Source organism: Ovis aries, chromosome 18, assembly GCF_016772045.2.
Source record: "Ovis aries strain OAR_USU_Benz2616 breed Rambouillet chromosome 18, ARS-UI_Ramb_v3.0, whole genome shotgun sequence".
NCBI classification, from domain to species: domain Eukaryota; kingdom Metazoa; phylum Chordata; class Mammalia; order Artiodactyla; family Bovidae; genus Ovis; species Ovis aries.
Genome location: NC_056071.1, coordinates 6,996,317 through 7,019,183, shown reverse-complemented (window position 1 = coordinate 7,019,183; position 22,867 = coordinate 6,996,317). Strand labels below are relative to the sequence as shown.

The window sequence follows — 22,867 nt, the reverse complement described above, 5'->3', positions numbered from 1 at the left end:
GAGGGATCTTCCTGTTTTCCCTGTAGTCAGCCTGCCTTGGGAAGTCAGCACGTACAGGTGGGCCTCTTGCCTGAGAGGTCAGGGCCTCCCCTTCCTGGGAGGTGTTTGCAACTCTCCCAGCTCAGCTTTCCTCAAGGCTTAGCGTGTTTTTAGCTTTTCTCTTGGTGGTAGTTGAACTTTTTTCACTCACATCCGCAGGGACAGAGTTCACTCCTGTCTGTGGCTGGGCATCCGTTTTTCTCACCCATTAGGAACTGACGTGGCCGTCTCCTAGGAGTGTAGGAGGCATCAGTCCTTCCCAGGAAGTGGGTGACTGATGTCACTGTGCCTTTCTGAAGGCCAGGTGAACTTGGGGGAGATGGGGAGCCCGGCCCCCAGGGCTCAGCTCTGAGACAGGAGCCGCCTGCAGACCTGAAGGGCATGCAGGCAGCTGAATCTGACCGTTCCCTTGTAGCAGCCCAGAGCCTGGCATTTCCCATTACTGCTAAGTGTCCTGAAGATGAATCCTTGTCGTGTCTCACGTGACTCTCTCGGTACTTTGTGCTCCTGCCCAAATTCTGAGCCTAGGTCCGAAAACTCTTCACAAGTGCCTGTTTGGTCTTTATGAACCTTGACTCACCGTCCCTGGGAGGTTGATCTTCCCTCTGCTGCCTCCCGGAGGGTGGCGGGGACCACGGTGCTGGGGCCCGCGCCACACGGCTGCTCGCCGCCCCGTGCAGGGGGCTGAGGTGGGCGACGGCTGCAGCCAGCGTTGCTCCGCCCCACGGCTGGACTGTTCCCCGTCGCGGCCGCCCCCCAGCGCTGCTCATCAACCATCACCCTGACCACACGCTTCCCACGGGAGGGGCGGGCTGGTCTCCGGGAAGCTGGAAGTGCAGCCCAGCGTGGCTGACTCTGCACTGTGTGGAGGCCAGCTCTTAAGTGCCGTGAACCCTTCCAAACCCAGGTGTCTGACCCTTTCCAGTAACCTTCACCGTGAAGAAGAAACGATAAAATAATAAGAGTGGTATAACGCATAATTAATAGATACAAGCTTATAGTTTATAGCCTTCCTGCTGGTTCAGTGGTAAAAGAATCTTCCTGAAACCTCACCTGGGTTTGATCCCTGGGTTGGGAAGACCCTCTGGAGGAGGAAATGGCAACCCACTAGTGGGCAGGAGCCCTGGGCTGGGCCGGGTTGGGCCGAGGCTGCCGCGAGACGGGGGTGTGGAGGAGGCAGGTGGGCATGGCTGCGCTCACTCTCGTCTGCCTGTCGCAGGTCGTGTCGTGCGCGGCAGGAGATGCTTGTCCACCATCACACTGAAGGGGAGTGTTTGTTTACAAGGGGCTGAGAGACGGTGGGGAGATGCTCAGAAACAGGCAAGGGCTTGGTTCTAGGCCGCGTCTGCACGTGGGCGTCACCCAGAGAAACTGATGAAGCGGCGGCTCCTGGGCCCAGTCCTAGATGTTCCCGTTACCTGGTGCCAGGTGGGCCCGAGCGTGGTCGTGCTTCAGCTGCAAGGGTGGTTGCCAGGTGCACCCAGGGCAGAGAAGCGCTGTTCCGGGGCCCTGCTCATGCAGGCCTGCAGACCTGCAGTGTTGGCGTCATTCGGCACCTCAAGCTCCTGGGACGCTTTGGGCCCACCCTGATCAGAGTTTCCTGTGACAGGATCCCAGGTGACCTGTCCCCACACTGCTGTCTGCAGAGACCCCTGGCAGCATCCAGAAAGCTCTAAGCCTGTCTCCCAGCAGGCTGGAGGACAGGACAAAGGACGGGCAGTCCTAGCGAGGGGCTGCTGGAGCATGCAGAGCTGGCTTCCTGGAAGAGACAGCGCTGAGTCTTGCAGGGAGGGCAGCCAGGAAGAGACCATGAGGAAAGGGCCTTTCAGGCCAAGGGGGCAGCTGAAGCAAGGACCTGAGGACTGAGCTAACGTGTCTGTAGCAAGGCCAAGCATTTGGGCACCTTGGTTTTAGGGGCTGTCCACGGAGGAGCACATGTGATGGGTGGGTAAGAACCTCGCCTGTGAAGCTGTGTTCTGTGAGTTGGGGTCTGCGCACTCCGGCTGTTCTGGAGACGGTCCGCATGCAGGGTGTGATTCCTGCTCAGGGGGGGTCACAAGGGTGCAGCCGGGTGCTGAGGATAAGGCCACGTGGACAGAGGTAGCCTCCTACACCACGGGACATAAGACACGTTCCCGAGTGCAGGGCTTCTGGAGTCAGAAGGGAGTTGTGAGAATCGGGGGAAGTTTCTCGAGGGAGGTGACGTTGATCTGGGTCTTGGAGGATGGCAGAGGTTTGAACGTCATATGCAGAAGAGGGGGAGGTGGGGGGGTGTCACGGGAAGAGGGAGACGTGTGTTTTGGTGAAAAGTCAAAGAAGATGTTAAAGTAATAGAATGCACCTTCCAAGAAAATACTGCACGTGGGTTCCCGCTGGTGATAGGGTCTGGTACTGATGGTTCAGAGAGGGAATGGTGAGCTTCAGGCCAGGGTAGCCTGAGAGCTTTCCAAGGTTTGTGGGATTTGAGTTGGGCCTTGAAGGGTAGGGAAAGGGGGGTAGGAATACGACAGTATTCAGAACCCACCATGTCCTGAGCCCCTTGCTGCTGATATAAAGATCAGGCCGACAAGCTACAAATTGAGAATTTGTAGAAACACAGTTGAAAAATAGAGAATCCCCCCTCCCCACCCACCGCACCAAGAGAGGACAGAACCCCATCATTAGGGGTAGGCTGTTAGAAAACATATTGGGGGGTGGGGGAAGATAGTCAAAGTTGAAACAAAAGATGCAGAACTACCCAGAGTAAGCTGAGTCCAGAAATGACAAAACAGGGTAAGTAGGGCACCCTCTTGGATTTCTGATCCGGGGTACAGATGATGAAATCTCCATCAGAATTTACAAAGAGGCTTTGTTTTTTATGTTTTGGGAGTGGAGAGTATAACAGTTCAGAGTTTCCCCTGGAAAAATGGAGAGCAGGGCCAAAGGATTTCTCAAACACTAAAGGTAGTCTTGCCTGGCCAGATACTGAAGTGTAGTACAAAGATTTCCTGTCTGGGGACTTCATGGCAAAGTCCTTTAGGGTCTTTGTGTTGATGTGTCTGTGTTGGGGGAGGATGTTCATACAGAACTCCCTTTATCTGATCTCAGTGGGCCGACGCGGTGGGTTTTAACTGACAATATCCAGTGTCTTGGTTTATAATACAGATAGCGCCTAATGCTGGTAATTTTATCATTTTAATGATGTTTCTGGCTGCTCCATTATTTTTAAGACCACCTATACCATTTTATGTATTTGTTCAAAGGAAAACATTTCTTGGAAATTCTCAAGTTCTTGGATAAATATATTTTGTTGTTTTAAAAGTTGAATCCTGCTTTGGGAAAACTTATAAAAATGTGTAATGCTGAGACTTATCTGCCTATAAGGTGAAAAACCTGAAATTAAAATCTTGTAGTTTTAAGGATAGACAATTAGGATCAAGGATCAACGGATGCAGCTGGGCATTAGCCCCACATCATTGTGTAAATGTATTAGCCCTCAGTTAACCGTGGCTTTAGGTAATCCAGAATCTCTTCCCCTCTTGAATTATTTTCATTAATGGAAAATGGGCTTTTTTCTGAGGCCAGTAGAAAATGATGTAGGTGATGGGGATGGCTGACCTTTACTGAGCGCGTGTTCTGTGATAGCCATTGTTGCGAGAACTTTCTAGTCACTTTATTAATTAGCACCATAAACCTCTCGTCTGTTGATTAGCACCGCAAACAGTGCTCCTTGTTTCAGAAATGCAGAAGCTGAGCCACAGAGGGTTGAGCAGCTTGCCGGAGTCACAGGGCTAGGAAGTGGCAGGGTTTGAATCCAGGCAACCTGATTCTGGAAGTTTCTCTGCTCACCACTCCCTGTGCTTTCTCTTCTCTGCTTTATTCTTAATCTTGTTTTTTGCCTCCGTTTTTTTTTTTTTCTTTTTCTGTGTCTGGATTTGACAGACTTTCCACGTGTGCGTTCACCCCGAGCGCAGAGGCGATGGCCAGAGGCGCCTGGCACCACTGCCTGCCTGTGGCCTTTCACCCGCCTGTGTCAGGGGCTGCTGCTGCTGCTAAGTCGCTTCAGTCGGGCTGACTCTGTGCGACCCCATAGACGGCAGCCCACCAGGCCCACCCCCGCCCCCGCCCCCAGTCCCTGGGATTCTCCAGGCAAGAACACTGGGGGAGACCTTTGCAAATCCGATGGCGATGCGGGTCCTACAGATGGACTTCCGCCCCCCTCTCCTCCCTTACCCTCTGGTCCCCAGTCCCCATCTAGAGTGGCAGGCGGTCCCCTAGCCTCTTTGGAGCTGGGGGGCAGGGAAGCGCCTTCTCCCAGCCCCTCCCCTCCTCCCGCCCCCACCACGGGTGCTGTGTCAGGAAGCACCTGGGGAACCATCTCTCCACCAGGACCGGGGACCGGGCAGGCTCCCCCCAGGCTGCTTCTGGAAACAGCTTCTGCCTCCCGGACTCTTCTCCCTGCCTGGTGGGCATGCAGGGCGGCCAGCAGCGTGTGTGCCCTGGGCTGTCTGCAGGGTCCAGCGGGGAACCATTGTCGGCCCCCGCGGGGGTCTGTCAGTGCCCCCGCATCAGTGCTCGCTTCACCCATGGGCCTGTCTCAGCGGCCTCAAGGAGGCCGCGGACCTGGTTTCCCCACACACGTGTGCTTGTTTTCTTGCCCCTCGAGGCTGCCAACCTGAGGGCCTTATGAAACGCTCACTAATAGCCCATGATTCAGGCGGTTGGCATCTCTCAGCAGCACGGTGGCTCTGGCCAGCTTTATTCCTCCGCTCCCAAAATAACCGGAGAATGCTTGACCTGCTTCTTAAAGCTGTACAACTCTATTCCTTAAAAACCATTCCTTTGAAAGCTTTGGAGGGGCCGACCCTTCGTGGCCTCGCCCCGCGGTTTTGGGTCTTCCTCTGCCGTAGTCCTGTGGGCAGCACTGAAGGCGGGGCGCCGCGTGTCTGGGGGGCTTCACGGGGGCGGGGCGCCGCGTGTCTGGGGGGCTTCACGGAGCCATGGGTTCAGCACCAGCGGCCCCGCCTGTGAGACCCGTGCTGGGCGGCCGGGAGGAACAAGGTGAGGCCCACTGGTTGGGCCAGCCGTCGGGAGGGGTGTTGCTGCGGGCCTGAGTCCTCGGGGTGGGGGGGTGTCCTTTCCCTCGGGGCCTTGTGACTGAAATCACAAGCGATGTTGGCTGTGCTTTCATTAGTGTGGTCTGGAGGCTCTGCCGTAGGGGGTTCGATCGACAGTGTGTGTGAGACGGTACCATCTCTGCACCCGCAAGGAGGCCCAGGTGGCTTGCAGGGCAGCCGAGGGCCCACGCCGCCTGGCCCCCGTCTCAGCCGGTCTGCTCACCGTCGGCCAGATACGCACAGTCGGCCCAGCGGGTTGGGGAGACAGATGGCAGGGTCGGAGCCGTCTTAGGGCTGGCAAAGGCCTTGGGGGCGGGAATGTTAGGGCTCTATCACCCCTTGAGGTCTGGTGCCCCCCCTAGGAACCGCACCCGACTTAGGGTCCTGCACTCTAGAAGTCTGGTGATGAGTTGTGTTTTCCCCGAAAGAGGAACAAAGCCGTGGCCCTGTGAGGGAGAAGGAAGGTGTTTTTCCCGCAGGGGCATCTTTATCCCGAGCACCCTGCCCGCCTGTCATCTCTTCTCTGCTGGCCGGGACACCCTGCAGGCCCTTTCTGCCTGCTGTGGGCAGCCAATGAGAGCACCTTGTGGTACCCGGGGCTTCCTCCTGAGGAGGTGGAGGAAAGAGCTGAAATAGGCCTTGGCTTCTCAGCAGCTCCCACACCCCCGCCGTGGCCCCTTGGCTATAGGACGCTGCCTTTCTTGCTGGTGCCATCCCGGGTGCACCCCCCACAGGCTGACTTTCCCGTCAGCGTGTGCCTTTTTATCCTGTAGGGACCTCGGCATTTTCTATTTGTGTTCGGGGAACCCAACACGCTGGGTCAGGAGGGTGTGGGATTAGCGGGCCAGTGTTTGGTTTCCTGGCTCTCCGGGTGTGGAGCGGGAGGCTCTGGGCGTGGCCCCGGGACGTCCGACGAGCCCTCCTGCGCACATCTGGACTGGCACTCCTCGCCCTCATCTCTGCTTCTCCCGAGGCTGCGGGCTGGGGGGCTCCTGCCCTCTTCCCAGCCTACCAGCGGGGCTCTCGCATGTGTGGGAATCACTGCCTTTGAATCCGTGCAAACAGGACTTGGCACTGCTCTGCCTGACCCCAGAGTCCCCGCTGGCGGCCCTCCCCTCTTTGGCTGCCCGGCTGTCAGTGGTCAGTCAGTATTTCCAAGTGGGCTCCACTTCTGCTTGCCCTTTGCCCTATGCAGTGTATTTCTTGGAACTGACTTGGTGACCTCACACGTTGCCCTGGCAACTGAACAACTGTTGTGCCCAGAGCAGCCTGCGTCCTAGGGTCTCGGGGCCCTGGGTCTGGCTGAACCACTGTGGAGCACAGAGGCCACGAGGCCTGCGTCTGCTCTCTCTTCAGGGCTTCGAGTCCTAGACGTGGATAACGGTGAAGACGCGACGGTTTTACACTTTTGGAGTTAGGCATGGCCAAAGAACCCCCGAGTCTAGTGCTTTCTGCCATGTTTATCAGAGGAGGTAGCTGGATGGTGCCTGGAAATGAGGCCCTGGGGGCTGTGGTGGAGGGGGCGTCTGAAGCTCTTCTTTCTCCTTTTCTGCCTGCCCCTTCCATCTCTCCTCTGTTGTTTTCATCTCTAAGATGTCCCCATGGAACACAGTTGGAAAAGTGCACATGCAGTCCGACTGGCTTGTTTACAGACAAGTGTCAGCCCTTCCTCTGCCCCTAGTTAACTCCTGACCTGTGACTCCAGGGAGACCCCGGTGGGGTCGTAGTAACTGTTCTGGGGCTCTGTGGCCCGGGGTGGCCTGCCAGGCATGGGCCTCTCCCCACTCCCCAGGGAAGCCAGGTCCCCGGCCTCCCCTCCTGGGTCCACATCCCTCTGTCTCCCCCTCCTCCTCGCCCTGGGTTTGGAGGGGCTTTCTAGAAGGCCTTGGCTCTCCAGCCCTTCTGGAGGCCCGGCCCCTTTGTTCATTTGGCTGATAGGTGCTCTCGAGCCAGGTCTGGCGTGGTCTTGCATGCCCTGCGGCATCTGCAGACCGGTGACCCTGCGCCAGTGTGTCATCGACCCGATCCACAGCTTACAGAGGCACTTCTCATCTTCTATTTCCTAATGAGCTTTTTAAAAATAATTTTTACAGAGCCTTACTGGAAGGAGAGAGTAATCCGGAGATACTGATTGAGTGCATTGAAAACGTGCCACAAGGTAAATATAAGGGAAGCTTATCATTTAACGTAAAGATGCTGTCCATCTGCGCAGGTTTATTCTATGGATAAAGAGTAAAGTATCATTTATCGGGAAGAGTTGGGGTTAGATAAGAGTTTTCAGATAACTGTCATTCATACCTCTCAAGTACCAAATAGAATTTACTTTCGTTTCAATGGCTTGGGGTAAAGAATCTGCCTGTAATGCAGGAGACACGGGAGGTGTGGGTTTGATCCCTGGGTTGGGAAGATCCCCTGGAGAAGGAAATGGCAACCCACTCCAGGATTCTTGCCTGGGAAATCTCATGGACAGAGGCGCCTGGTGGGCTACAGTCCAAACAGTCACAAAGAGTTAGACATAACTGAGTGATTAAGCAACGCATGCGTGTGTGCGCACGCACACACACACACACACACACACACACACACACGCATACACACAGTTTCAATAACATGCAAATGAGATTGTATAGGAAAGGGCTTCATTAACTCATTTTCATCTAGCTAGTGTTTTGAGGGTTCTTCCCACCCAGTTTGGTGAGGGAGGAGAGGGCTGATGGAGAGCCAGTGAGAAGATGGAGATGGATTTGCTCATCACACCCTTTGGAGGGAACATCCTTTACAGAGCAAAGACGTACAGCTTTAACACCGGCCCAGGGAGGTATTCCTTTGTCCAGCAGGCTCAGCACTGGAAGTTGCGAGCAGAGGTAAAAGGATTATACCGTTTCTACCAGCCTTTGTTCATGTGGGCAGCTCAGGGCGATGCAAGCAGCAGTGTCAGCTAGTGCCCTGAGGTTGACCTCTGTCCAGGCCAAAAGCCGCAGCACAAAGCCCAAACTTCCTGTGGCTGCAGAGCCCACTATTAGAGACTTGGTGTTCATTAGAAAGACCCAGAGAAGCTGCAGATAACTAAGAAAAAGAAAACTTCCCTGGACCTGTACAACCTTTAAGAGCTTGCTTTCTTGAGCGAGGGCAGAGTCCATTAGGTACAATGTGTTGGGTGTACACCCTACTCTGTAGTTCAGTTCCATGAGTATTGTCATGTTCAGAATCATGGTGTTGGGCATACATGTATGTATTGGTTACCACTTTCAGGAGAGTGTTTGCTTATAATAGCCAATCTGTATAGGTGGTAGATTAAAAAAAAACACAACTACCACCTCCATCTTTATTTTTCAAAAGCAACATCCCAGATTAGATACTTCACAGGATGATAGGTCACTGGGTTCAGAATAATTTTGGTTCCAGTCACCTCTGATTGGATGGAATTTGGTCTTAGACAATGTCCAGCAAGTTTGCTTTTGAATTTGAAAGGGAGCTGGTTGGCTGCAGTGGGGAGACGCAGAGGATGAGAAGGCTCTGTCCAGATCAGCAGATGGGTATGGGGTAGGCATGAGGGGGTACCCCCAAGGTAGATGGTCCTGCTGGCCAGGCTACATTCCTACCACCAGCAGCCACCCCTAACTAAGAGCAGTTACCCTGGGGTGTGTGGCCATCCCCAAGGGTAGCATCTCTGTGGATGGGCCAGAGCAAAGGAGGAAGCCCCAGTCAGCCTCCCATGACATTAAGACAGATTGTAGTAGTGGTGACTAGCTAGCTTCCTGCTTTGGCACCTTTTCAAATGAGAAAAAAGAAAAAAAAGTATAAAAGTCAAATCAAGAAGTTTTTTAAAAAGTTAAATTCTTCAGTATTTGTTGACCCAACATGGAAATCAGTGAAGGAAAAAAAAGAGCATAGTAAAAGGTGGTGGGGTAATACCATTCAATGTTTAAGAGTTATATACTCTATCTTTGGTAATTATGAAGCTCTTCTCTGCTCATCAGTAAAAAAAAAAAGTTACCTCAACAAAGTGGAAATGAAGAATTCCAAACTGTGAAATTTCTGCCACATAATCATGGGGTCGCAAAGAGCTGGACACAACTGAGCAACTGACCTGAACTGAACTGAAATATACCCCTAACCTCATTGGCACAAGGTGCCATGCTTTATGATCACGTTTGATATATTTAAGATGGATGAGTATTTTAAGATCAGTATTTGGAGAAAAGTGTTGTGTGGAAGCATTTGTAGAGCTGTATTTTATTGTCCTGGGATTCTTTAAACTCCCAGAAAAAGTAATTTGGGAACCGAACATATCTCATTTATAATGACCCTTCTGTGGTAATGGTATATATTATGACGGGATAAGATGTTATCTGTAGTGATGCTTTTAAGATGAAAAAAGGTAATGATGACTATCATTTTAATGTACTGTTCAATTTCTACAGAATTCAGAGACAAGTCCTATCACTACACCACCTCAGTATTACAGAAAGAAAATGAGAGAAATCTGTTTCCAAGGCAAAAAGCACCTCCTGCGAGCTTCCGGCAGAGCCTGGCGCCGCGCTCTCAGCCACCCGTCGGGAACGATGCCAGAAGAGACGTGCTGGGCTCCGGATACTCTTCCTTCACCACTGCCTGGCGGGAGAACGCGTACCAGAAAACTGCCAGCGGTCAGACCAACTTCGGAACGTTCTCTCCAACCTCCGGTCTTTTAAGAAATACTGAAGCTCAAGTGAAAACATTCCCTGAGAGGCCAAGAACCGAAGGAACAAAGCCTTCACCCACTAGTTCAGCCAAAGAGTCCGCCGCGGCCGCAGAGCCCCACCGAGAACGCCGGGCCAAGATGGCGGCAGCCGCGCCCGAGGGCACGTGGTCCAATGAGAGGACCGTCATTTGGGGAAAGAAAACGGAAGCTAAAGCCACAAAAGAGCAGGAGAGAAACAGACCAGGAGCCATTCAAACAAAGCGAGAAGAGAAAATGTTCGATTCCAAAGAGAAGGCTTCAGAGGAGAGAAACTTAAGGTGGGAAGAACTGACAAAGTTAGATAAAGAAGCAAGAGAGAGAGAAAGCGAGCAGATGAGGGAAAAGGCCAGAGAGAAGGAGTCGCTGAAGGAGGAAAGTGTGAAGGGGAGAGAGATACCGATCAGGCTAGAGGTGTCCCAGGACAGCACAGCAAAGGTGGCCCCCCAGGGTCTCCAGACACCCCTAAAGGAGGATGCTGGTGACGGGACAGGGAGAGGGGTGGAAACCAGAGAGGAGGCCGGGTTTACGCTGGGCGCCAGCGACACCACAGCCTCTCTGAAAGGCGGTTCCATGACTGAAACCATAGCTGAGAACATCGTTTCCAGTATCCTGAAGCAGTTTACCCACTCTCCTGAGGCAGAAGCGTCCACTGAGTCTTTTCCAGACACAAAAGTCACTTATGTGGAAAGGAAAGAAGTTCCCGGTGACAGAAAAGCAAAGACTGAGATAGTCGTGGAGTCGAAACTGACTGAAGAGATCGACATTTCGGATGAAGCTGGCTTGGACTACCTGTTAAGCAAGGATGCTAAAGAGGTGGAGCTGAAAGGAAAATCGGCGGAGCGTTTGATCGGAGACGTGATCCGTCTCGGTCTGAAGGGGAGAGAAGGGCGAGCAAAAGTCGTCAACGTGGAAATCATCGAGGAGCCCATGAGCTATGTCAGCAGTGAGAAGGAAGATGAGTTTTCTACCCCGTTCGAAGTGGAGGAGGTCGACGACGTGTCTCCGGGCTCCAGGGGGCTTGTGGAGGAGAGAGAGGAGGCGGTTTACAGGGAATCAGATGTCACGTGCTCAGGGGACGCAGGTCAGGAGGCCAGGCGGCCCCAGGAGAGCATAACTCACGTGGAAGAAGTGACGGAGGCAGGTGACTTGGAGGGAGAGCAGAGTTACTTTGTGTCGACTCCGGACGAACACCCTGGGGCCCATGAGCGAGAAGAAGGCTCCGTGTATGGGCAGATCCACATTGAAGAGGAATCCACCATCAGGTACTCCTGGCAGGATGAGATTGTGCCGGGGTCTCGGAGAAGAGTGCGGAGGGACGATGTCCTAGGAGAGAAGGTCGTGAAACCGGTGGATGTTCCAGAAGCGTCTCTGGAGGGGGACACAGCATCTGGTCCCTGGAAAGAACAAACTAGAAGTGGCGAGTTTCATGCCAAGCCCATAGTCATTGAGAAGGAAATCAAAATACCCCAAGAGTTCCACACATCCATTAAGGAAGGCTCCAAGGAGCCCAGGCACCAGCTGGTGGAGGTGATCGAGCAGCTGGAGGAGAACCTTCCGGAGCGCATGAAGGAAGAGCTGTCCGCCCTCACCAGAGAGGGCCAGGGTGGGCCTGCGGGTGTTTCGTTTGATGTGAAGAAAGTCCAGAGCGCGGGCAGCAGGGCCGTGACCCTAGTGGCCGAAGTCAACCTCTCACAGACGGTGGACGCCGACCAGTTAGACCTGGAGGAGCTGAGCAGGGACGAAGCGGGGGAGATCGAGAAGGCCGTGGAGTCGGTGGTGCGAGACAGCCTGGCACGGCGGCGCAGCCCAGGCCCGGGCAGCCCGGAAGCGGAGGCTGGCCGTGGCTTCAGGCGCTGGGCCACCCAAGAGCTGTACAGCGCTTCCACGGGGGAGGCCGAGGCGGGCCCGGCCTCGCCCCCAGGCCCCGTGTCGGCCACCGTGGAAGTCACCAGCCCCACGGGCTTTGTCCACGCTCACGTGCTGGAGGACGTCAACCAGTCTGGGGGGCGCGTCCAGATAGCGTCCCCTGGAACGTGGAGGACTGAGCAGGTCTCTGTCGAAGGCCGCGCCGCCCAGGCGGTGGAGGTAAGTGCAGAGGGTGAGGCGAGTTGGGCAGCGGGCTCGGCGGGAGCCAGCCGGTCTGCCAGGCTCTTTACGTTGGGTGCCCGTCAGAGCCCAGTGTCCACAGAAGTCATCTTCCCAGGGCCTGATGCCACCTGTCCCGAGGCCAGGGCCACAGAAGAGCCTGGCCCTGCAGAGCTACCCACAGAGCCTCCCAGATCTGGGAGGCACAGCCCATTTGGCTCCCAACAGTTTTATGCTCAGAGGGAAGTTATTTTCCAGGCCCCCGTTTCTGGGGTGGGGAAGGCAGGTGACTCTTCTCAAGCAGAAGAGTCAGTGGACACCCAGACTTCCATAAAGCAACTTCGATTAGGCACTCGGAAGGGGCTCAGTGAGCAGATCCAGCTCACAGGCCCCCTCTCAGGCACAGTGGAGTTGGGCGTCAGGGAGGCTTCTGTACTCATGGAAGCGTGGTCAGGGGACGGCAAGTCCATCCAGCATGTCACCATCGGGCCTCAGAGGCATCAAACAACCGAGCTGATCGTTCCCCCGCCCTTGGAATTTAGCGACTCAGAAAGCAGCACCCACAGAGAGGGCTCGGCAGACGAGACCCTGGCCACCCGTAGTTACACTGTGGGTCGGAACATCCTGATGACTGAAAAGAGCACCTTCCAAAGGGTTGTTTCCGAGTCTCCCCAGGAAGCTAGTGCAGGAGACATGTCAGGGAATCAAGTGACATCAGGTGTGAGCAGATCCTTCAGGCATATTCAGCTGGGTCCCACGGAAGCCAAGACCTCTGAACACATTGTCTTCCACGGACCCATTTCCAAAACCTTTGCACTTGCTGGTTCGGTAGACTCCCCTGAAGTAGGCGAGGTTGCAGACAGTGGCAGAACACTAAGGCATATTGCCCTGGGGCCCAAAGAAACTTCGTTTACCTTTCAGATGGACGTGAGTAACGTAGAGGCGACCCCCCGCTGGACACAAGAGGCCAGAGTCCTCTTCCCTTCAGGGACGGAAGCAGAACCTCCTAGTGTGTCTGAGCCTGGTGCTTGGAGAGATGCCAGCAGTAGGAATGACCTGGCAGCCGGCGTGAGCTTTCAGGGCTCTGCTGGGGACAGACACCAGGCCCCCGGGGAAAGGGGCAAGGAGCAGGCTGAATTTGATAAGACGGTGCAGCTGCAGAGGATGGTAGACCAGAGGTCAGTGATTTCAGACGAAAAGAAGGTTGCCCTCCTCTATCTAGACAGTCAGGAGGAGGAAAATGAGGGACACTGGTTTTGATAAACAGATATTTGATTTAAAATGCCATCTTGTTTGGTAAAATACCAACACACAAAGGCCTTTAAGGGAGGGTGGTGAACTCTTTATTAAAACCTCCCCCTTTTTTTACTTCGAGTACTCCAATCAGTGTCTTTTTACTTTATAATCTGTAAAGATTTCAAACTAATTCGTGCCTTAAAAGGCATTGGAATTTTATTGAGTTGGGACTTTGACAAGAAATACTTTTATCTTTTTAGTCTTAAAAGTTCCTTTTTCTGGAGTTTTCTTTCCACTCCTAGGGATGATTTCTCCCATTTTTGCACCTGGTCACAGAAGTGCCTGGCATATGTTTGAAAGTCTAATTGCCTAGCTAAGACACCTAAATGGCAATGGGATTAAAGTAATATATTTAAGAGTAAATTTTATTCACATGTGCTAACATGAAATAGTAAACTAACATTTTAAGGGAAAAATGAATTCATTTGTCCATTTACAAAGTCTTTTCAAAAAGAAACCATAGGATATAAGCAGATTGAAAAAAACGAAATGATTTCATCGTAGGAAAAAGTTACTCATCTTAGAGTTAAATTCATTTTAAGACTTGAATGAATTGCCTTCTTTGTGCACAACTTTAAAAAATATAGTATTTTATCTATGGAGAAGACAGCTCCAGCCTCCTGCAGTGGATCAGATCAGCACACTTGCTACATTTGCACAAACTCCTGGAACCCTGCACTGGGTCCAGGTGGGGGCAGGGAGTTGGGGAAGGATTACTGGGAACGGCTTATAATACCAGCTTTTCGTGGTACTAGGTCATTAAGTAGTGCACAGTCTAAATACTCTTTTTGGTTTTAACAAGTTCTGGAGTAGCCAGCCCCTACCAGAGTGTACTTGAGCTTTTCTGCACCTTAGCCTATAGGATCTAAACTTTTAATTTTGCTGGTGGGAGGTAGACCCTGAAGACAATAGAAAGGAAGCTGAAACGCATACTTAAACGGGGTGGTCACGCACAGTACCGTTGGAAGCCCAGGTGGGTTGTGCCTCCCAAAGAAGCCCCTCCCAATCCACTGATGATGGGGGTGGAGGCCTTTCTGAGCACAAAGGGTTCGAGATGGAAGACGGCAACCAACCTCAGGGAGGTTTTTGCACTTTAGACAGAAGTCATGACCGTTGGGTGTTTTTTTCCGGGGAAACAAATGATACATTAAACAGAATAAGATGTTTTGGGGAAGGAACTGGGTGCTTCTGTTGCCACCCAGCCCAGAAGCACCCAGGAGGGGTCCCTGGAGCAAGCAAAGGCCCTACTCTCCCAGGCCACAGAGTATAGCCCTGCAGATACACACCACTGAATTGAAGATACTAGAATGGGTGTGCTCTGTCTGGTGTGTTTTGCACAAAGGTATTGTTCTTAAAGCTTGCTTCTTTAAAGCTGTAGCGTCACATAAAAATAGTATCTGTAGCAGCACAGTATTATTTTAACCCAAACTAGTTTCTTTCACTTAATGTTGTCTAAACCGTACCTCCCCCTAACACAGTAGCACAGACCTAACTGCCTGTGGCGCATTGAGGAATGATGATCCCAGCTTTGTCATCCTCAGGCGGGACGTGGCTACTGGGGCAGTTATGGAGGTTGAGGGTCTTCCCTCTGGCTTTCAGAGGATGGCCCTCAGCCTCCACAGAACACATCTCAGCTGCCAGGACTGGCTACAGCAGCTAGTTTAGAGAGTGTGTTTTCCTAATCAGGAAGTGGAGGAGCATGACAGTACAGCTTTCAGGATGATCTATTTTTAAAGCACCGTGAAGCAGGGCATGGAAGGAAAGTTGATTTGAATTGCAAGTGTCAACTTTTGTTGTTGCCAGATGAACTGGTGATTGTCAGAAACTGTCAGGGGAGGTGACGGCTTTTCCAACAAAGACTCCTCATTTCTAATATAAAGAGTTGGTTTTATGTTGATTGTAATTGGTAATGGTATTTGTATAGGTTATTTATTGTTGAGAACTGGTCAAGGTGACAGCCGATTGTCTGATGGCAAGACAGACTGATGATGGGGGGTGTCTGTTATGTGTGTCTTAAGTGTGGGCTGAGCTCAATGTCACTCTCCTAGCTTGTGACCCTGGGATGAGTGCTGAGCTGAATAGATTTTTAATGTCCTGACCCACCTCCATTGGAAAATAAGTGTCTTAGGTCTTAATTTGTATCTCCATGTTGGAGTGCACATCTTCAAGAAGTATCCTGTCCAGAGTGTTTGCCAACATGGAGTCATGAGCTGTGGTTGGTTACTAAGTCTCTGCAACAGCTCAGAGCAGGGCGTGCCCTTGACCCTGTGACAGGTCACCCCGTGGTTCCATGTCCTTTAAAACCAGAGACAATAGTAGTCAGCTTTAGGTGAGAGAGGGTGAGGACACAGCCAGCCCTTTCGCATTTATTATCGTGTAGACAAAACGGTGTTAATGGGATGTTTCTCACCTCCCCACTGGTTGTTTGGATATTGTTTGTTTAAAGTGTATATTTAGAATGGAATCATCCAAAAAGCTGATCTTGCTAACCTCCTGTTCCCTTTGAAGGGATATATCATAAGAATGTGTAAAAATAAAAATCTAAGAAAAAACCCCCATGTTGTTCCTAAAGAGAATGAATGTTTTCCAGTAGGTGTTTTGTGGTTTTTATTTAAGTTCTAATCAAAGGATATATGTGTTTTTGTGCATGTTTTTTATGGTGGCACAGAATCACTGGGGAGAATATATATATGAAAAGTCTCAGTTATTTAATTACTCACATGAATCAGAACTCGATATTGTTAGCACAGAATGAGAAGGCATGGCAGATAGTGTGTAAACCACTGGTTCATATTAAAATACAGACTGGACAGCTTGTGGTAAGAATGTCATCATGACAGCCTGCAATACTAGTGACAGCAGTGTGAGCAGCCATCCCATTTGGCCTTGAATGGAGGGGTCTCTCCTGGGACGTGGAACTTTCAGTGCCAAAATGAAAACAATCCTGAGCACACCAAGGTGGTTCATTATTAACCTTAAGTGCAAACTGGAGTGGCTAATCATGGCCATTTCTTGGGAGCTTGAAAAAAAATTGCACTAGTTTGAGACAAAGGAGTAGATATGCTTACCTGTTTGTAGCCTTTTACAAAAACAAACCAAAACATAAATAGCTAGAGTCTTCCTTTCGTTCTGAAGTTAACACATTTAATAGATGGGAGACATTTGATAGAGAATATTCCCAAATTCATTCTTTCCCCAGCTAAATTAAAAAAGTGTTTTAGTTCTTGTGATTCCAAGATATTATCCTATGAGAAATAGAGGAATAAATAACATCAGAATTTGCATTTTGTTTGTTCAAAAACCCAGCACGGACTTTTAGTCTGCTCAGGCTGCTATAATAGAATGCCATAATAGAACAGAACACCACAGGCTGGGAGACTTAAACAATGGACACTTATTTCTCACCGTTCTGGTGAGTGGGAGTCCCAGATCACAGTGCTGGTGGGGCCAGTTCCTGGTGGGTGTTGTCTTCCGGTTTGCAGACGGCTGTCTTGCTGTGCCCTCACAGGGTAGAAAGATCAATTCTCTTGGCTCTTCTTATAAGGGCACCAATCCCATTCTGGGGGCTTGACCTTCATGTATTAATTACTTCCCAGAGGCTCCACTTTAAATACTTTCACACTGGTGTTGAGGGCCTCAGCAAAGGAATTTTTGAGTTGCACAAACATTTTTGAGGCAGACTCCAGTGTGGTATGTACTTAAAATGCTTTCCCACCATACGCATCAAAGTCCATGTCTTCACCAAATAGGACAGTCAGTGACCACGTCTCACACCTTTGCATGTGGCCTTCATCCCACAAGCCTGCCTGGGATGGGTGAGTACCAGCAGGGGTGGCCTGTGCAGTCAGCTGCCACGCTGTCAAGGACAAGGGGTCCCACCTCCCTCCACGCTGTCCCAGAACTTGGGTTCATTTCCCATATCTGTTCTCAATATGCTGCCCAGCACAAATGGAGGTTTTGTGTTTCCTCCTGGGTGTTGGAGTGAGAGGGGACCATGTTGCAACCTGCTGCCATCTCAGCGCCTGCCTGCAGCCCTACTGGGCCACAGCCCAAGGGATGAGAGAGGGGCTGTGAAGGGACAGTGAGAAGTGGGGATAAAACCCCACTCCCACCGTCTGCGTGCTCAACCTGGTCCCAGCTCTGGATCTCACCTGGGGAAAGGTGCTCAAAACGAGCCACTCCTGTTCTCAACTGACGCTGGCCTCTTGCCAGGGGACTGAAGTCCACCGTGGACCTGAGCACTCAGCCAACCCACCCTCCATACCCCAGCATGCTGAACCCAGAACACAGTCAGGAGAGTAGGGGCCAAGGGCTGTTAACTCAAAACAGCACTCCAGAGCTGCAGCCACGCCCCGCGGCTGGAGTGGAGGCCACCGGAAGCAGCCGCTGGGAGTCGGCAGTCCTCTGTGCCCGCCTCACTCCTTCCCGGGCCTCCTCTCTTTTACACCTGCCTCCTCCGACCTCGAGGCAAATTTAGGGCCATTTATCACCCATCCACTGTACCAGGCTCTTTCCCTCTGCTGTCATTCAATCAGCTCCACCGTAATGTGTGTCAGTGACCCGTGCCCCTGTCGGGTGGCACGCTCTGAGAGATGGGGACAGTGTCCCGTTTATCGTGTCCTCGGTTCTTAGCACCCCGTGGTGGTCCGCCAAATTCAGTGAGTGGTGGGCTGCACCAGGGAGGAGACGCTTCCTCGGGGCCCCTTCCTAGGCTCCCAGGAGCTCTGGGGCAGCTTCATTTCACAAACACATACTGAGCGCAACACTCCCAAGTTTCTTTTTATTAGCATTTTATTCTCAACCCCTATTACCTTCCTATAAGAAAGAGCTTTTTGCCCACAATCTTCCTGCTCCAAATCTGACTCCAGACCCTGCACAAGGGGCCGTACACCCCATACACAATCAGATGGTGAGGGAGCGAAGCCTGCAGCCGCAGCAGTGCTGATGGTAACTCTTGTCGGCCAGAAGAAACCACTAAGGTAGCAGAAAGAAAAATGCTTTATAGAAGGGCAGGTCACCAGGAGGGGCACCAATGTCCACATGGGGCCCACGGGAGGTGTGGAGTGGCTTTGCATTCGGAGCACACAGTCGGCCTAGAAACCGGAGCAGCGGCTGTCGAAGGCCCCGTTCCGGAAGGAGAGATGTGCGGGGCACCTGGGGGGCGCACCCGGGTGGGCGCACCCCGGGGGCGGCGGGGCGGGCTCAGTCGGCGGCGCTGGGCCTGGCGCGCCCAGGCACGCTGTGCGGCCTCGCGCCGGCGCAGAAGGCCGCCTTGGCTCCGGGGGACGGCCGCGGCCTCGCGGGCACCTCGGGGGCCCTGCGGAGAAGCAGAGGGGTCAGTGTGGCGGCCCCGGCTTCCTCGCGCCTGGCGCCGGCCTCGGCGGCGGCGAAGACCAGCCTGGCACGTGCTGAGCTGCACTTCCGAGGAAGCCCCAGGAGGGCAGGCAAAGGAGAGGGGGCTCCGCAGGAGCGGAAAACCCAGCGTTTCTCCTCCCGTTTCTGATTCCCGCGGCCATGCTCGCCAAGCGGGCACAGCGGACCCTCAGCGACTTAAGGGGCCCGGCCCTGAGGGCGGGGCCTGAGCGGCGGCCCCTGCCGGCCCGTCCCGGAGCTGGCGGCGCCTGAGACAGCGGCCCCTGCCGGCAGGGTCTGCCACGGCGCCCCTGGCCAGCCGGTCCCGCCCGCGACCAGGCTCTGCGCGGTCCAGGCCAGAAGGCCGGCGCCCGGGTGAGGTCAAAGCGCCCGCAGGCCGCGTTAGGACCGTGTGCCCTCGGCCTCCAGCAGGTGACATGACCAGCAGGCAGCCGGTCTGCAAGAGGATGAACCCCAGCCTGTGCTTCTGACGTTCTCCGAGAGCTTATTTCTTCCTGATATCGGGCAAGAAGATATTTTACAATTGAGTGTTCAAAGGAACTGGGCTTGCATAGTTTATGAGTAATGGGAAGACAGTCAGTAGACTGTCCTTTCCATGGAAAGTTCCACTGAACCTTACAGAACCAGCTTCCTCTGAGATTCTGACGGCAAAGTAAACAGTGTCGGGGGAGGTTAACTCACTTGGACAGGATGTCCATGGTTTGCTGGGTGGCCAGAGTCCTCTTGTCCTGGGGTCCATATAAGAGGGTCTGGATCTGAAGACACTGCAGAACACCAAGTAGTAATCGTGAGGTTATGAGAATGTCACTGAGAGCATTTTTCAGGAAAATCAAGTTTCCCTTGAATGAGAGAAAGAACACCTCATTCACAGACCCTTGCTATGAAGGAATTAGTGCATTCTCAAGGTTTCAGGCAATGGCACCCCACTCCAGTGTTCTTGCCTGGAAAATCCTATGGACGGAGGAGCCTGGTAGGCTGCATTCCATGGGGTTGTGAAGAGTCGGACACGGCTTCACTTTCACTTTTCACTTTCATGCATTGCAGAAGGAAATGGCAACCCACTCCAGTGTTCTTGCCTGGAGAATCCCAGGGACAGGGGAGCCCGGTGGGCTGCCGTCTCTGGGGTCACACAGAGTCGGACACGACTGAAGCGACTTAGCAGCAGCAGTAGCAGCAAGGTTTCTCCCAGGAACAGTCTGACCTTCGATGTAGATATTCTGTGTAATTGATTCACTTTGTTGCATAGCAGAATCTAACACAACATTGTAAAGCAGCTATACTCCAATAACAAAACTGGGGGGGAGGGTGGGATTCTCTGAGGGATCTAGGCAACGTGCACAGTTTTAGTACTGTTCTATAGAACTCACTGTGACTGTTCTATGCTGTGCTTAGTCCCTCAGTCATGTCTGACTCTCTGCGACCCCATGGATTGTATGTAACCTGCCAGGCTTCTCTGTCCATGGGGATTTTCCAAGCAAGAATACTGGAGTGGGTTGCCATGCCCTCCTCCAAGGGATCGTCCCAACCCAGGGATCAAACCCAGGTCTCCTGCATTGCAGACAGATTCTTTACTGTCTGAGCCACCAGGGAAGCCCAAGAATCCTGGAGTGGGTAGCCTATCCCTTCTCCAGGGGATCTTCCTAACCCAGGAATCGAACCGGGGTCTCCTGCATTGCAGGTGGATTCTTTACCAGCTGAGCTACCAGGGAGGCCCTACTGTGACTATCTGTATGCAAAACTATGTTTAAAAGTTGTATTTTTAGAAAATATAGGCAAGCACATTGCTATGGACCAGAGGAAGGGTTTCTAATTTTAAATGACCTTTGCTACAGCTCAGAAAAGCTTTTAAAATGTTTTTGCTTTTTTGTAAACAAATGCTTTATATGAGCTTTCTATATTCATTATACACAGCAATTTCTTAGAAGCTGATTTGTTTAGGAGTTAAATATTCAGCTGTATATTATGCAGGAGTGGCTTTGTCCTGATTTCTCCCTACTGTCCTGCTCAACAGAGATGAGAGTTGTGCCCAAAATGGTCAAAATAATATTGAAGAATGACATGGAGGGACTTGCTTTGCTGAATGTCATGACCTTTTAAAAAACTTTAGTAATTAAGAGACAGTGGTTTTCATCCAGATAAATCAACAAAACATGGTAGAATCTAACACCTGATAGATGACAGAAGTGGCCCTGAAGAGTCTGTAAGGAAGAGCTGAACTAGTCAGTAAATGGAACTATGAAACCAGTGGGTTTTCCAAATTGAAGGAAATGGACTCCTACCCCATATCAAACTGAAAAATTAACTCCAGATAGTTTTGGGAACTAACTGTAAAATGAAAACCTGAAACTTACAGATGAAAATATTGAAGGATATCTTTTTATGATCTTGAGGTAGGGAGGTATTTCTTAGACAAGATCCAGACACATCAAAAGTAAAAGGCTGATGAAATTTAACTACATTAAAATTCAAAACATCTGTGCTCCAAAATGTACCCTAGGCAAGGTACAGACAAACCAGATTGAGGGAAAATATTTGCACAAAACTGAACAAGGATTAACATTCAGGATACATAATGAACTCTTATAAGGTAATGAGAAAAAAAAGCTACTAATAGCAAAATGATCAAAAGATATAAACGGATTATTCAAAGAAGTTGAAAACAGACTGCCTAATAAACACAGCTAAGCTCACTAGTAACCAGTAATGCAAATGAAAACTTCTAACAGATTGCAAAAAATTATAGTCTGATGATAACACCAAGCTTTGTAAAAATATGAGGCAACAAGAATTCTTTTATATATTGACAGTGGGCACTAAATTTGGTACACTAACCAATTTGGGAATATTTTATAGAATGATTTGGGAATATTTAGTAGTGGATAAGTAAACTGTGATATATGTATATTGTTTATAGATGACATCATATAAATTTTTGACGTATGTATCTATCCACACAGACGAATCTCATGATTCTAGAGAGGAAAAAGCAAATTGCAGATGAATGCGTGTAATATGTGTGTGCATATTTGAATGTAAAACAAAACTATACTAAAATAATAAAGATGAAATGATATCTATTTCAGGATAGTAGTTATTTGGAAATGGAGTGGGGCATGGGCTTCAGCTGTATAGGTCATGTTTTATTTCTTACACTGAACAGTAAATGCAGAAGTGCTTGTCATATTATTCATACTTTTTCTTATATCTGAAATATTTCATAATATATTTTTAAAAGACTGAATTTCTTTTTACATGGTAATAGTTTGAGCCAAAAAAAAAAGTGTGAGGATTTGGAGACTCCATACTAAAGACTGTATTCATTCTTATGGGTCAATCAGAATTTTTTAGGGCTTTGAAAATTAAAATGCAGGCAACCAAAAGGCTTTGTTTTTATGAGCTGTGGAAAACAGCAAGCCCATCTGAAAGTTTGGTTCAATCTGAGCAATTGAGAGTGTGGTTCTGGAATCTGAGAATGCGGTTGTCTTTTGGAGGAAAGGAATATTATTAGATGAAAATATGGCAGGGCTTTTTAAATAACAGAAAATATTCCCTATTTCTTAGCTGAATTATATAACACCAAAATGGAGTACACATTTCCCTGTTATTCTATTTCGTATATAATCCAAATTCCATAAAGGCAAGGATCCCAGCTCTCCCGAGCAGCAAGCCTCACATTTTCTCAGTCTGCACGGAGGCCCTGACCCAGTCTAGGCAACGTGCGGCTCATTCCCTGGAACTGAGCTAACCCTGCTTTAATTCACACGGAGATGGCTGTGACCTTGGAAACTTAGGAACCTTGAGAAAGTTCTGTGTTGCTTTGAGGGGAAGGAGATGGGGACACGCTGTAATTTCTTCCAGCTCTCCTTCCCGTTTGACTGACGGCTACTGGAAGCCTGGGTACTCGCCACCGGGGCCGGGGCCGGGCCGGGGCCGCAGAGGAAGCTCACAGGGACGGCGGATGAGAAGCAAGAGCGTTCTCCCTCGTCCAGGCGGGGCTCCAGGGCGAGCGCGTCTTACCAGACGGACTTCGTTTCCTCCTACCTGGCCAGAATACCTTCACTCAGTGTAAAAGATCAGGTCGAATTTTAAGCCCCTTGCAAACTTCCCTGTTTATATATGTATGAGTGCCTCAGATGCAGCTCATTTTGAGACGGGCTGATGTTAACATGAATGTTAACTCATTCACTGAAACATTAGAATTTTACTGACACACTTTATAACGATTATTTGAGAGAACCTGAGGTCTCAGGTTGGT

The 22,867-nt window shown here is 51.0% G+C and overlaps 2 protein-coding genes across 7 annotated transcripts in view; one reads left to right on the top strand and one right to left on the bottom strand.

Moving 5' to 3' along the window:
- The window catches only part of SYNM (synemin), a 32,466-nt gene extending 10,777 nt beyond the window's left edge, over positions 1 to 21,689 (top strand). Inside the window, exons 3-5 of one of the 2 annotated variants that reach the window (XM_027957009.3) lie at positions 7,229 to 7,293; positions 9,560 to 11,943; positions 12,865 to 21,689. In XM_027957009.3, coding sequence (XP_027812810.2) covers positions 7,229 to 7,293; positions 9,560 to 11,943; positions 12,865 to 13,203 — 2,788 coding nt within the window. In that variant the 3' untranslated portion in view covers positions 13,204 to 21,689. Of the gene's footprint in view, positions 1 to 7,228; positions 7,294 to 9,559 lie in introns of both variants that reach the window. The other variant, XM_015101864.4, reaches the window with a different exon arrangement.
- TTC23 (tetratricopeptide repeat domain 23) overlaps positions 18,013 to 22,867 on the bottom strand; it is a 164,998-nt gene continuing 160,143 nt past the window's right edge. For all 5 annotated transcript variants that reach the window (XM_060401558.1, XM_060401557.1, XM_027957011.2 and 2 more), the window contains 2 exons: positions 19,294 to 19,376; positions 18,013 to 18,556 (listed from right to left, as the gene is read on the bottom strand). In XM_060401558.1, coding sequence (XP_060257541.1) covers positions 18,442 to 18,556; positions 19,294 to 19,376 — 198 coding nt within the window. In that variant the 3' untranslated portion in view covers positions 18,013 to 18,441. The remainder of the gene's footprint in view (positions 18,557 to 19,293; positions 19,377 to 22,867) is intronic.